General features: G+C 38.3%; 1 protein-coding gene across 2 annotated transcripts in view; it reads left to right on the forward strand.

Annotated features, from left to right (window-relative positions):
• The window catches only part of btbd11b (BTB (POZ) domain containing 11b), a 107,875-nt gene that overhangs the window by 61,358 nt on the left and 30,738 nt on the right, over positions 1 to 15,779 (forward strand). For both annotated transcript variants that reach the window (XM_072435130.1, XM_072435131.1), the window contains exon 2: positions 14,929 to 15,081. In XM_072435130.1, coding sequence (XP_072291231.1) covers positions 14,929 to 15,081 — 153 coding nt within the window. The remainder of the gene's footprint in view (positions 1 to 14,928; positions 15,082 to 15,779) is intronic.

Raw genomic sequence — 15,779 nt, forward strand, 5'->3', positions numbered from 1 at the left:
TGACAGGGGGAGACGAGGGTGCTCTGGTCATGGGGTGTGACAGGGGGAGACGAGGGTTCTCTGGTCATGGGGTGTGACAGGGGGAGACGAGGGTGCTCTGGTCATGGGGTGTGACAGGGGGAGACGAGGGTGCTCTGGTCATGGGGTGTGACAGGGGGAGACGAGGGTGCTCTGGTCATGGGGTGTGACAGGGGGAGACGAGGGTGCTCGTGCTCTGGTCATGGGGTGTGACAGGGGGATGTTGAGTCTTGTGGAGTTATTTCTTATTTGTATAAATACACACCAGTTTTTATATTTACATATATTATATATAAATATAAAAACAGTTGTGTGAGAGTTATACTGTACAGTACAGTTCAGTACAGTACAGTACAGTTACAGTTGTAACATACAGCATCTTATTCCTGTCTTATTAAAATGAATTGTCTCAATGTATAGTGTTGTATTGTATGTTTTTACTTGCTGTACCTTGATATTTTCTTCCTGGTTGCCCTTTGTCTCTAACCTGGCTCACACCAGAGGAATTCTCACAGTATTTGTCTCGAAAACGTTTGAGAATCCATCATGGCAGATGGGCTGTTTGAGCCCGGTCGCTGTGGGCCTGAACAATCACAGTAGTTTGGGCGAAGTCAAAAGGATGAACCTAAACAAACATGGCGAAGCTGAAAGACGTACTTTGACCTACATAGCAAATTTACAAACTATATTGTTTTTACAAATGTGCACATAGAAGCACTTTGTGTGTTTGAGGACGGGGAAGAAGTCAGCTTTTCTCTGATTGTTGGCTTGTTCCTGTTCGTTTCAACCAATCAGATTCAAATATTTGACATGACGTTATGCTTTTTCCCGACTATTTTCAACAAGCGCCTGTTCAGTTTGATTTTGTGTAGAGCTCAATTCAGAATGATGCACTTTGCAAGGCCAGCTTACATTGTCCCTGGGGCGGCTCAAAACAAGGTTAACCGTTCACAATTTAAGTATAATTACACAGGGCTCTTTATAGTGAAGATGTCTATCCAAAATGACACTCTAAAATGACAATATTGATCTAAAACTACTTAATAAAAGACACAGGTAACTTTATGCTGCATCACCGTAAACTTCATCACAAGAAAACAGTGCATTTAGAGACATGAAAGCCTTCTCTATGACAAGCTGCAGATCACGGTAGTGAGCAGGGATTTATATTCATTTGTGAAGCTCATGAATACATGTTTCTCCCATGGCTCTATAATATGAACTAAGACACACCCTCTCTGTCCATGGGAGTTTGATTAGTGGCCTTATCACAGTACTGCTGCTGCTGCTGCTGCTGCTGCTGCTGGGCACAGAAAGATTAATTTTTTTGTGACTTCAAACTGCCCTGCAGCTTTCAGAATGATCGGATTTTGAAGGGTTTCATCTCTATATTCATAGCATGATTTAAAAAAAATAATTAATGCTCAAAACACGGCAGTTATAGTCTCGCTTCACATTGAGCTCAAGCTAGTTCCATTCATGCTTCGCTCTAGCCGCTATCGCGCTGATTGGTCAGAGCTGATCATGTGGTGCATGTAAACTCAGGCCATTGAAATCACCGTCTTTTATATATCTTATTAGACTTCTATGAAATTATCTCTGTTAAAGACAACAACAAAAAGAGACAACAAAGTAATTAAAGAGCAGTGGGCTTGTATCTGGGTTGGAGAAGACAGACATTTTCAGAACAATAGTGTCTTGATTGAAGGAGAATAAAGATTACCTAAACATACATACATCTCTTTACATAAAGGGAAAATGAGGAGGGAAAACAATTATAACATGTATAAAGCTCTCTTAAAGGTCGACTTTGGATAACGCATCGCCTTTAAAAGTATAGTCTGTTTGCATAAATGGTTGAAAAAGCGCATTAACTGGTGAAAACACTGTCTTGAGTATGTGGACTCATATTAGGCCTATAAATTCTAAAACGACGCAGTCATGAAAGCAAACACTCAAATGCTGCATTCTCCTGCCTTAAGCCTTTCTCTGTCTTATCCATAATTCCATTTGCTCCACATATTTTTATTTATTTCTTCTGTCTGAATGCATTTTAAAATCTGCAGTGTTTACTTTCCTGGTTGTCTCGTGATGTCACCGCCTTAAATTGAGCCAGAGGGGATTTATGCTAGCAGCAAATCCTCATTTGAAGACATTACTCATATTCTTTAATTACTCCAGTGCCTTCAGTGCTAAATGAGCAATTACTCCGAATCATTGTTGCATTTCACGGCTTGTTTTGCCCCACACTTCATATTATTTTGTGTCTTGTGATTCTGAAGGCGTGATGATTCATCGTGGATATTGCAGTTTTGCTTTGGGTGCAGTCAGTGTCCCGGACAAACTTCGCCGTCCCATATCAGATTATGAGCTAATTTTAAAACAGGAGAATCCTCAGTGCGGCAGCGTTATAAAGGCACTTTGCAAAAGCACATAGAAAGAAGGTTGGTGGGATTATGGATCAGTGGCTTTGGCTTTTTCATTGCGTTTATTGCACCTTATTGTCTGGAAAGTAACCTTGCCTGAAATGAGATTTAAACAATAAGTAGGATATAAAAACACAGTGGCCATCTTGTGCACAGAGAGGCCATTGAATAACAATTGGGCAATGCAGTTGTTAGACTCAATTGTGGCTTTATTGTCGTTTCCCAGCAAACTTTGCTTTAGCTTTGTTTCAATTACTTCACTCTGCAGCGCCTTGCAAAGTTCTGAGGTGATCTGAAACTTTCTGGTGGGCGGTCCATTATCTGCTTGTCTCTGTGGAGAAGTTATTTAGTACTGCCTGGAATGTTCCACAATGGATATCAAGACTATTGTGTTAATCGATGATTCAGGTCACAATTTACTTGTGACAAAATTAAGTATTTTTATTCCATCTATAGTCCAAAAGAAAAAAAAAAACATCAAAATGGCTGTTTCTGTCACAATAACTTAATTTTCTCATTCAGAAAGTTTGATTTCATGAGGCCAGTCTCTTATTTGAGGAACAGTAATGCGTGAGACAATGGAAATTAAAGACAACTAAAATAATTCACTGTTAGTTGGTCTTAGTGCCAACAACCGTGTATCATTGTTTAATCATGTTGTTAATAATCATAACACAGTAATTTGATATTGTGTCGTCCAGCAGCGGCTGGTCCATTAAGGGCGCTGGGGCGCCGCCCCCCTGTCAATCTGCCAACCACATCAATTTCTTTTGTGTCTAAAACAATATAATTTATTCAAAAATATCTTATATTCTCATTAGTGTAAATGTGTAAAATAATAATATATATCCATATATTTATATCTATAAATAAATAGATATAGATGTATACTTTGGTTGCGCGGCGCGCAGCCTGCGTCACTTTTCTACGTACCCGTGGGGCGGTTTGAATAGCGCCCCAGAGTCCCATAGAAAATCAATGGGGATTTTTAGCCAATCAAATCACAATCAAAAGTGACTACGTCACTATGACTTTCTCTAGAGGAAAATAGCGACTTTGGGGCGCTCCAGAAAGCGCCTTTTTGAACGTAGTAGTTACGCCATGGAGCTACACTTTTTACGCTAGAGACAGAGGCATGTGCGCGCGCGCTGCGCGCGGAAGTGCCACACACGCCGTGTTTTCTGTGTTTACGTCTTAAAACTGCATCTACAGACGTCTGTGACAAAAGGTACGTCCAAAACGACTCAGAATGAGCTGCTCGACTGTTTGCTGCTTTATTCGTGTTGAAAGCGGCTGATTTCGTATCAATCCAAGACATGTGATCTGTCAAACCCGTGCTGCGTTACCATGACAACAAACACGCAGTTTTTTTTTAGTTTATTACTTGCATAAGGCTAACGCTAAGCATTAAGTATCGCTTAACTTCTAACTCATTAACAAAAGTGGAAATAAAGTGTGTTTACTTGTGTGTACTTAATTAATTCAGTTGTAAATGTGTATTTAAAATATGTATCCATACAGTCAATGTTCAAAATGTATATTTTGGACATTTAAAAAAAAAAAAAAAAACACGGTCACGTCAAATAGCCCCCCTATAATTTGTACCACCAGCCGCCATTGGTGTCATCCCTATTCCACAATGACATTACCGTACATTTCTTGCAAAATTTATCTTGGGAGATTTTTTGCTCAGGTTGCTCAGAGGAAGAACAAGCCCATGTCGTATATTACAGTTGAAGCATACACATTAAATCGACGTTCCCACTGAATAAATCTACTTACATTTACAGTCATGATTTGGTGATCATAACGGCAAAATCCGTGGTTAGATTTTCTTTTTTCACTTAAGTCACACTCCTGCACTTATCCTCGAAGAATGCCATTTTGATGCCAATGAGAAGGAGGGAAATGGTGTGATTGAAGCCTATAATATGGAGCAGGCCTCTGTGGCAGGCCACTCTTTAATTACACAAGTGTTCCCAGAGCTACGGTACATGCTTCGGCTTAATTACTTTTTAGCCTGGCAATAAATACATTTCCCTTCATACTTGTTAGCGTAGAAGTAAGCAGAAGTATAAGAGCTGTAATGGTATGCATAAGTGTTCTGGTGCGTATTAGTGTCACTGCTAGCGTATTTGTGTTTTTAATAGCTGTAAATGTATTTGACACACTTTACTTCACTGGTCGAAAGTAACTAACCAACTAAAGTAAAATGCTGCACTTAAGAATGTTTTAGGTTATCTGAACTTTAATTAAGTACATATAAAGGTGGATACTTTTTACTTTTACATTTTTTACATTTGAGAGCTTTTGAGGTATTTGTACATTTTTAACTGATCTGAAATGTAGCACCTTCATATGTGGTACCTTTCATAAGTAGTACCATGTAGTACCTTTCATATGTAGTACCTTTCATTTGTAGTACCTTTCATATGTAGTACCTTTCATTTGTAGTACCTTCATTTGTAGTACCTTCATGTGTAGTACCTTTCATTTGTAGTACCTTCATTTGTAGTACCTTTCATATGTATTACCTTTCATTTGTAGTATATTTCATTTGTAGTACCTTTCATATGTAGTACCTTTCATTTGTAGTACCTTTCATTTGTAGTACCTTTCATTTGTAGTACCTTCATTTGTAGTACCTTTCATATGTATTACCTTTCATTTGTAGTATATTTCATTTGTAGTACCTTTCATATGTAGTACCTTTCATTTGTAGTACCTTTCATTTGTAGTACCTTCATTTGTAGTACCTTTCATATGTATTACCTTTCATTTGTAGTATATTTCATTTGTAGTACCTTTCATATGTAGTACCTTTCATTTGTAGTACCTTTCATATGTAGTACCTTTCATTTGTATACCTTTCATATGTAGTACCTTTCATTTGTAGTACCTTTCATATGTAGTACCTTTCATTTGTATACTTTTCATATGTAGTACCTTTCATTTGTAGTACCTTTTCATTTGTAGTACCTTTCATTTGTAGTACCTTTCATATGTAATACGTTTCATTTGTAGTACCTTTCATATGTAGTACCTTTCATATGTAGTACCTTTCATTTGTATACCTTTCATATGTAGTACCTTTCATTTGTATACCTTTCATATGTAATACGTTTCATTTGTATACCTTTCATATGTAATACGTTTCATTTGTAGTACCTTTCATATGTAGTACCTTTCATTTGTATACCTTTCATATGTAATACCTTTCATTTGTAGTACCTTTCATATGTAGTACCTCTTTCATATGTAGTACCTTTCATTTGTTGTACCTTTCATTTGTAGTACCTTTCATATGTAATACCCTTCATTTGTAGTACCTTTCATTTGTAATACCTTTCATTTGTAGTACCTTTCATATGTAGTACCTTTCATTTGTAGTACCTTTCATATGTATTACCTTTCATTTGTATACCTTTCATATATAGTACCTTTCATTTGTAGTACCTTTAATTTGTAGTACCTTTCATTTGTAGTACCTTTCATTTGTAGTACCTTTCATTTGTAGTACCTTTCATATGTAGTACCTTTCATTTGTATACTTTTCATATGTAGTACCTTTCATTTGTAGTACCTTTCATTTGTAGTACCTTTCATATGTAGTACCTTTCATTTGTAGTACCTTTCATTTGTAGTACCTTTCATATGTAGTACCTTTCATTTGTAGTACCTTTCATTTCTAGTATATTTCATTTGTAGTATATTTCATTTGTAGTACCTTTCATTTGTAGTACCTTTCATATGTAGTACCTTTCATTTGTAGTACCTTTCATTTGTAGTACCTTTCATTTGTAGTATATTTCATTTGTAGTATATTTCATTTGTAGTACCTTTCATATGTAGTACCTTTCATTTGTAGTACCTTTCATTTGTAGTACCTTTCATATGTAGTACCTTTCATTTGTAGTACCTTTCATTTGTAGTACCTTTCATATGTAGTACCTTTCATGTTCATGGTGACATCCTGCGTAAAGGTTTTGAGTTTAAATCCCAGCCTCAAGTAAACAATTTTTACGCATAAAATTTCCTGTATTGCTTTGTATCTTGTATGTGTTCTTTTATTTAAGTAACAAGACTACCTTTTCCATCAGTAATTGTATGATAAGAGGATATAAATAACAGGAAAACAGGAAAAATGCAGCCCTGTTTACATATTATTACAAAGAAAATACTACCCATGTTCCTAGTCATCTTCTCATGTTACCAAGAAGAACTTACTACTATTAAAAAAATAGAGGAAGATATGTAAAATTCAAAAAAAGAAAAAGTTTTAAGGCCACGTGTGGCCAAAAAAATAAAACCCAGTAGAGAATTGTACCCACATTTGTACTTGTTCTGAAAGAGACGACTACATCTGTCTAATTTAAAAATTGTAATAAAACCCAGTCCCGTAGATTTCCTTTGGTGTTTCCCTCCTCGGCAAAAACACACAAGGAAATGTTTTTAATCAGACAATATGAAACCTTGATGCCATTTTTAGCCTTGCTGTAAGGGCTGAACAGGGCACTCTATATCAGGATGGTAAAAAGGAGAAATATTCAGTTTTCTCAGTACACATCATGCTTTATGGAGGACTCTTCACTGCCACACACAAAGTACTTGGGATAAGACGTTTTTAATTACTAATAATTATCTCTGTGTACGTCAGTGTTTATTGCCGGATTTGCTCATTTGCAGATATAAACACTTCTATAGGTTCTTTGTGTGCTGTTTGTTTGCTGTAGGCATCCTGCGGTGTGGACTAAACCAGAGTCTTACACACAGAGTTCATTCTTGGATTCAGGCGTTCACAGCTCCAGTTCAAGAAGGCACACTGTAAAATGAATTTAATGATCTGTTTGGGTGCTCAGTAGAGCTCTTAGTCCGCTAAATGGAAGGTTGGTTTATCAATTCTCATTATCAGAATGACATAATTTTGCTTGCCCCATTGAGCTTAATGCCTAATGTATCATATGGAGATGTAAACGTGCCGAGAGATGCCATAATGAGAAGGAAAAACGACTTTAAACTAGCAATGATGTATTTTCCACATTAGTAGATCATTACTCAGTTATTACTTTTATTTCCTGTATCAAACCAGTGTGTGTTTATTGTCCTTGACGTTTTGACTGCATGTCATCCTCAGAAGAGTCACATGATGTTGTTGTGACGTGTCTCGCTGGCTGATTTACACAATCTTTGACACAGTCTTCCTTCTGGGAGAGAAAGAACGACAGCGCTCTCTGCAGTCTGGCTTTCTTAAAGAAGTATCCCAAGTATGCAAAAGCAAAAATGCCCCCTCATCTCAGTTTAGTGTGCTACAGTCACATTTCTGGAATTCTATGGCCTCTTTATCCAGATTACTCAGTTGTATGAATAATTTGTGCAGGTTTGAGTAATTCTGTGTTTTGCATTCGAGGCATCAGTGCTCGGAATATTTCATCTGCACCTACTGCATATCTCAAATCCCCACCCACGGCCCTGTAATTGCTACACTTCTTCAAAATATTCAAACTCTAAGCGCTGCCATTTCTGCAAATAAAAACACAGTGCAATGCTATATCAGCCCTGTGTTGGAATGACATTCAGAGAATGTAAAAGAACTAATTCAAATCCAAACGAAATTATTGAAATGCAGAGAATTGGGTTTGAAATAATATAATTCAACCAATTTTGTTGCAGTGGGTCTGCTTTCTTTTAACTTTTATTTGTTGGACTGGCACACGACAAAGCCATTACTGACATGTGGGCGCTTGAAACCATGCTGTGGTCACCTGCTGAGCCACCACAGTTTTACAGCTCACATACCAACAGCCCAAGTCAAAACACTTTGTTACCACCTCTGTATGACTCAAGTCTCTGATATATTGTAGAGTGAATACAGCAGCCTTTAGGAGCAGGAAGGCGCCCTAACACTTCTTAACTCACGTCACTACCCTGTTCCCCGCTTTCCATTTCGCTCCGTCTCCTCCCATGATACTCGCGCCAATACATATGGTAGCCATCTGGCCAGGAAAATCAGAGCCAGGGCCACTCCAATTCAGGCAATGCATTATGGTTAACCCTTCAGAACCACTTTGCTATTAAGACATGAGCCTAGGCCTTTCAGATGGAAATAACAAGGACATTGGGTGCATTCATTTGGATGGATTATAAAAGTGGACTCTTGTAGGTAAAAAATTAACTTGTTTTTTTTGTCTACTTTTGCTGTTACAAAGAGTTCATGGTAAAACTACTATTACCTCATGCATACTCAAAAGTACATATTCCCTCATTGAAAAAGATAAACGTGATGCTTTTTTGTGGTTGTTTAGTTCCATACACACATGTACAAAAATGTGGCAAATAGATTTGTCCCCTCGACATCCATATATCACTCACACACCACATTCATACTGGGCAAAGTTAGTGTCTTGCTTGAAGACACAACTCTAGTAATCTCCTTCTTTAGTGCTCTTAATTGATCTGTTCCACCAACTTATGACACTATAATGTCTTCGTCTTCACTTGATCATTTCATCACTCAAATAATCTCTTACATATAACAAGTTATGAAACATACCATTTCAAAAAGCATATGCACCTTTAAGACAATGGAAATATTCATGATGGACTGAAAGTTTTTAAATCATGTATAGGAGCTACATGATCCACTGCAGCAATGTAATAATGACCCCTTATGTATGTTTGATTTAACATACATTATCTACCAACCTCCTTCAGGAATCACCTAATTCCTTCTTTACCTGTTCTTGTCAAAGTCAGAGCTGCGTCCCACTGAGCAGGCAGCCTCTTAGGGAAGTGCAGTTCACCAAAAATCCACCTAAAATAGATTTAAGTGCAGGATACGAGCCACAGGGAGGTCATGTCGGCTCTTGTACCCCACTGCTCTAGTCTGCACAGAGGGGTCCACCTGCCTCTGAACTACAGCTCTATGACCTCCGCAAGCAAGACAGGACCGCAAAACATGTGAATATTAACAAAATATATGGTTCAAGTTGTCAGAGTACTAACATTTCCAACTTGATAATGATTCTAATGGGAAATGTGTTACTCTATACCAATTTGGATATCACAATGATGAAGTAAGATTCACAAAGTTTATAATGCAATACATTTTTAATTCAATACATTTTCTGTAAGAATGGTTCGTTGGCATTTGTGACCCTCAAACATAAATAGTGATAATGGAGCCTCAGGTCTATGTCATGTTGAGGATATATCTACTTTTCTTTGGTTGAACAACAAATAATAACCTACATATGCCCCTGCATTTGAAGTGGTATCAAGCCTTGTTTAAGACTATAGTGTCAATTTCCATTTTTCCCTCATATCAGCTGGGGATCCTCTCGAATCATGGAGAAGCACTGCTCTTCAATATCAACAAGACGATCGTCTGCACCTGCACCTGCTGGTCCCAGAGGGCTGAAGTCTGTGCACATTTCCCCTCTGATTATCACCATATCTTGGTCCCGTTTGGGTTTATGCACTGCTTTGTTACTCTGATGTTTGCCTATTTTTAAAATTGTGTTGGTGGTATGCAAATGAATTGAATCTGTGTCCATTTGTTCTGCTCCTTGCAAATCAAATGCGGTTCATCAGATAACAGACTCCTTCTCTGCACAGAAAAGACTGCGTAATCATTTATGGAAACATTGGCTTGCTTTATGAGGTCTTTTTGAAATTAGTACGTCAAAAATGTTTCTCTCCAATAAATAGTGAAAGACTCGATTGCAGTGTTGCACCTAACCTTTATAATATATGGTTTTCTTGTGATAGGTCCATCCATTGACATCATAATGCCTACTGCTGTTTTCATTGCCTCTTCAGGGAGAGTGCTCTGCCCCAGGCCTCTCCTCCCTCCACTTTAAAAGCTGACATATGGCATATACCGGACTGGTCCATTTACAGAAAAGTAGTGCTTTTTAAATCCGCCCTCCATATCAAGCACCAAATGATTCAATCCAAGAATATTGAGTCAATTTTCTAGCACATTTAGGAAAAGAGTTACCATGCCGATGCCCTGCACACGATGACCGCACTCACTGTAGTTGGCATGCAGTCTCCATCAGGGCGTCCCTCAGGGTGGACTCTGCCTTGCATTAGGAGGCCATTGAGTCACCTTGCCCCGGTCCATCCTGGAAGCTTTCTGCACTTGACGGTCAGATGCTACACGCCGCATGCTGCTTTTGCCTCCAGCTAGGGTTAAGGAGCAGGATACTTAAGAGCTTATGTGGCCAAGAGAGAGAAGCTGCTTTTTACGGTAAAAATGACTGGTAAGATTGATAGGTTGATGTTATTAGCTACATGAGATTTTTGTCAGTTTCTGGTAATTACTTTGGCTTAAAACACATGGATTTTCAAACAAATGTGGTTAGAAAAGCTCGTAGTGGGTTGAAGATTTGTGGGCTTTAAGTTGAAAAGCATATAAGTGTAACTCCATACTGTGAAACCTTTCAGGAAAAGCAATCACCGAGACGAGTGCACTCCACCAGAACAGAACCAACATAACCCATTACACAATAGAATGCATTTTATGTGATTTTAAAATTGAGGTGAAAACATCAGTCGAGTGTCAAAATCACAAGCACATTATTATTTTCACTGTGTTTGTTTTTGGTTGTGTGCCCACGAAGAACAAACTGTTCACTGCTAAATGAAGTACAGCTTTTGAGCACACATTCTGAACATTTTGACGGGAAGTGAATTAAATTGATTATTTATTATAATTTGAGGGTCTCGTCTCTGCAGAAATGTGATGTGAAATTGCATTGTGTGGTTACAAAACTCCCAGTTCCTCCCAGCTGTAGAGTTGAGAGTCTTCACTGTCAGGATTACATAATGTGGCCCCTTGTGTTTACTGCCTGCCATGTAAGTACCATGTTGATTGTCTGATGATTCTGAGTCTGATCTGCTGATACCTCTACCAGTGAACTGAATGGATTGTAAACACTATTTGTATTTATTTTATTTATTTATTTAAGTTTATTTAATAAGCTTGAACACAACATTTTAGCCGAGGTCCCTATTGGGTATAATACATATAAAAACTGGTCAAAGATTAAAAAGTCTTTAAGTTCTCGTTTTGGAACTCAAAGAATTCACAACAAGCATTGTAATTCTAAATCTTGCAAGATAAAATTGATTATGCACACGTGTTTAAGATAAAGGGATGTCATGATTTCAGATTTTGGTGTAATGATTATTGTGAGAATTACCACCATGTTGTGATTATTAACATCATGACCAAAACGACAATACAATCCTGAATTTTCTTTCCTCTTTGTTTTCTTAACACATTGCCGCTCCTCAATGTATTCTGCTTTGTGAAATTAAAATTTCTGAATGAACAGCAAGATAAGAAAGCACTTTACGTCTAGGTTTACTTTTTTGAGGATAGGCTGAGCAGAAAGCACTTCATTTTGCTTCTAAAATTGTCACATTTCTTTAAATCAAACTTAAAATGTCCAAATTTAGTTCAGAAATCGTCACTTTTCAAAAAAAATTATTGATGTTTCATATGTGTTTGCATTCGGCTCAAACTAAATAAAAGTGATGGTTATTTACACCTCCTGAGAAGCTCTAGTTAAAAAAATATAAATATAAATACATTTAATAAAAAATATAACTTAACCCCACTATTTAGGTAAGTATGTTCATCTCATTTTGTCTTCTTCCTGTCGACCCCACTTTATGTCCTTTGTAAGAACAAAATATATATTATTAGCTATGATATACAGAAAAGTGTCCTAGTCATTCATTCCCTGTGCACATGGCCCGGTTGCAAAGACCTGCACTACAATTTGAATCAATTGTCATAGCATCTGAAGCTATTAGGATAATTATGTGTCAGTGTTGGCGTTTTGTGTTGAATCACACCTGGAGGCCTGTCGCTATGCACTCGGGATGGAGGTGGTTGGTGATCCCTGTGGCTCTGTGCTGAGTGGGCTGTTTACTTTGGACCATGCTGTAGTGAGTGTGGGTGAGGGAAGGTAGACTGCCTGCTGCTCTAAAGGCTTTACGCTTCCTACAGTTTTGCACTACGGAACGCAAAGGCTATTTTACCGCAATAATAGACATTTTAAAGGTGTTTTGAGATCCCTTTGGAGGCAGAGAGGATTGTAGTTGTTGTAAAACTGATCCGTGGCGATTTGAACTGGACAAAGTGCAGGTATGGACACTGCAGCAGATGGTACACGCTTCAGTAGTGGGAGTGTTTCTCTGGACTAACCATAGCAACATACACATGAGAGCAGGCTTCAGTGCATCTCTGCCGGCAGCTTTACGAGATAAATAAAATCTCATAACAAATCCAACACTTCCAGATGTTGTGTTGGATTTGTTGCACTTGATTTAATGATAAACAGAAAAAAGAGGAATGACCAGTTTATGTAACCCTCAAAAAATGTGAAACAACCATGAAATTAACAATAATTAAGTTTATACTCTTGTTTGGGAGGGTTCACTATGCGTTTCTGTCTCCTTTTGAGGTAATTTTTAATAGTTTTAATTATAGACAGTATACTTGATATTCTAATTTTACAGATCTCCAAACAACAATAGTAATATTATTTTTTTATGTATCTCCCACCATCCATATTATAATATGTACATTTTTGCAGATGACATATTTTTTAGATGCCACACAGGATTAAAACGCTGACAAAAAAACTGTCTGTCATGTGGCGATGACATAATATTTTTATCTGTTCATTAAAGCATTTCAAAAACAAAGCAGAATTCTTGACCAGTAATGACCTTTTATATAAAGAAATCACCTTGATTTCAGGGACATGACATTGCTGCCTGGCCAAAGTACAGAGAGGCCTATTTTTGGAGCTTTGCTGTTTGACTAGGATCTCAAAACACCTCCATTCTTCAAAATGTGTGCCGCTTATCTGAGAGAATAGAGCATTCTTATTCATAGAGACTGCGCTGCACCCACTTGAATGGGCGAGCAATGCTTTACCCAAAACATTTGCTCTCAGGCAAAGTTTAAGAGGTCAATTTTGTCCAGGAAAAACTTTTCTGCCAACACTTGGCCAGAACTGCCTCTAGCTTCCAAAGTTTGTGCCACAGAAGTGATGCTCCAGGCGCTGTCTTCAATAAATCTGCCAAAATGTTCAGAAAACCGACACAAAATTAAGCCACTGTTCCCTCTAGTGACTTTAAACTACTTCTGAAAGACACTGCATTCCACCAGGCTATACTTTTCAGAGATGACACCCTAGAAACAAGGGATGGGTGCTGCACGATTGTGAACCACAGAGAGGCAAACTGTCAGCAGAGTGAGATGAGAGAAGAGCAGTGCGCTTCATCACTCCTCTGTAGTCACTGGCACAGAGTTGCAAGCAGCAGAAACACATTTGTAATACTGTATTAAGCAAGGCCTAAGGGGGGACCACTGTGACTGGTGCAACAAGAAAACGTAATTACTACTTCTCATAAGCTCCAGTGTTTTCTCAGTCACGCTTAAATGATTACACGCTTTCGAAACACCCACCCTTTGGATTGTTCTAATGTCAAGTGATAATGAATAATGAACGATTACAGTGATGCAGTAGCTACGTTTCTGCCTTAAAGGGAGAGTATGTAGCCGGCACTCTTATGGAACAGGACTACTTTGAAACAGGATCAACTTAGACTTAGACAGACTTTATTGATCCACAAGGGACATTGAACAATCACACAATCAACTGAACCGGTCTTAACTTACCCTGCAGAAGGAGTTAGTGGACAGGTCTTGCTTTATGTGAAAGCTCACAACTTCTAGAATCCACTCACTGGGCTGCTGGGATTTGGATAGTGAGGATTCAGATCAGAGAGCGGCCTTGTTTACGTAATATGATATACAAATCTGCATGCCCTCTAACTATTCCATTTCGGGAAAGTGATGGTGCCAGAATAAAGTATGTTAATGTTTTTTTCCGGCCAAACTGTTGACTTCTGGCTCTGACATTATTTCACTGGATGTCTCTCCTCACTCTTCACCCCAAAACAGGACTGTCTCTGCGTCACGATGATGTAACAATAGATGCCAACATTATATCTTTGTGAAATGACTACAATGTGAACACCTATCTTTGTGATTGATGAGAAAATTCACATAATTAATAATATATAGCTAGAGGTGAGTTGTACTAGCTTAATGTATTTGGTTCCTCTTCCCACTGTGAGTAATTACTGGTATATAATGACTAAAACTTTATATACAGTTTGAACAACATTAAATGCTTCAAACTCTTACATCTTACCTTCAGATATATTTTAAATGCATCTTATGTCCAAACATTTACTCTGTACTCGAGTATTAGTTTCTCCAAATACTTTTGAGTCACTACTTTTTACTTATACTTGAGTAATATTATTAATTAACATTATTCTCACTCATCATACTCACATTATGAATTCACCTGTCGCACTCATGATACCTTTGTATGAGTCACTAACTGTCATCTAACTGTATTTGCTTCTGTGTTTTGTCTGTTGTCCTCAGGCGTGCTGAGTTTACCGGAGGGTCTGCAGCTTCACAGAGATCAGCCGGTGAGGGTTGGGAAGAGCACAGAGGCCAGCGCCCACAGTCAGGCCGAACTGCGCGCCATTGAACAGTGTTTACTGGCCACCAGAGTGGGCAGCATCTCTGAACTCAGTAAGTGATCTCTGCCTGTCCCAATATATATTCTGTACCACTTGACCGCAGACAGACCACTGCGCTCCGAACAAACTGAACTGAAACTAAACTTTTACACAAATCTAAAACACAAACTTTGCGTCAAAGTAGACATAGTACATCAAAACTTTAAGTGTCAATAATTTGCTTGTTTCTCACTTATTACTGGCCTGAGCATGTAATACAGGTGTCAACACATTTTTTATCCCATGAACATCGACGAAAAGTCCCACATGGTGGCATAGGATCAATCGGCCCGATGAAATATTTCATTAAATGGAGCTTAGAGCCGCCTAGAACAAAACAATAGGAAATGAAACGTGATTTCCATGAGACAATTCAAACATTATATTGGAGAATCGCCCTATGACGAACACAGGCCATATTGTACACGGTGCATATCCTCCAATTACGTGCATAATTACACGCGGCACGCCACCGTGAAGTGCCATCATAAAGACAGCGCCGGGGAGGATTCTGTGCTGTTTGTCTGCTGCATCCATTGTAAAGTGAAGACAACGTGAGGCACTGGTCAAGCATCAGCACCAAACATTTGTGGTACGAGGACAGCGACAGTCAGTCGGTGCAAATAACAGTAAAAAAGTCATTACTCCCACGATAGATTTTTGAACCAGGAATAAACCCAGATGCTTGTCCACCTCAATATTCTATTTACA

Source organism: Eucyclogobius newberryi, unplaced genomic scaffold, assembly GCF_026437365.1.
Source record: "Eucyclogobius newberryi isolate DKJ021-1_F unplaced genomic scaffold, fEucNew1.0.hap1 SCAF_7, whole genome shotgun sequence".
In the NCBI taxonomy this organism is placed as follows: Eukaryota; Metazoa; Chordata; class Actinopteri; order Gobiiformes; family Gobiidae; genus Eucyclogobius; species Eucyclogobius newberryi.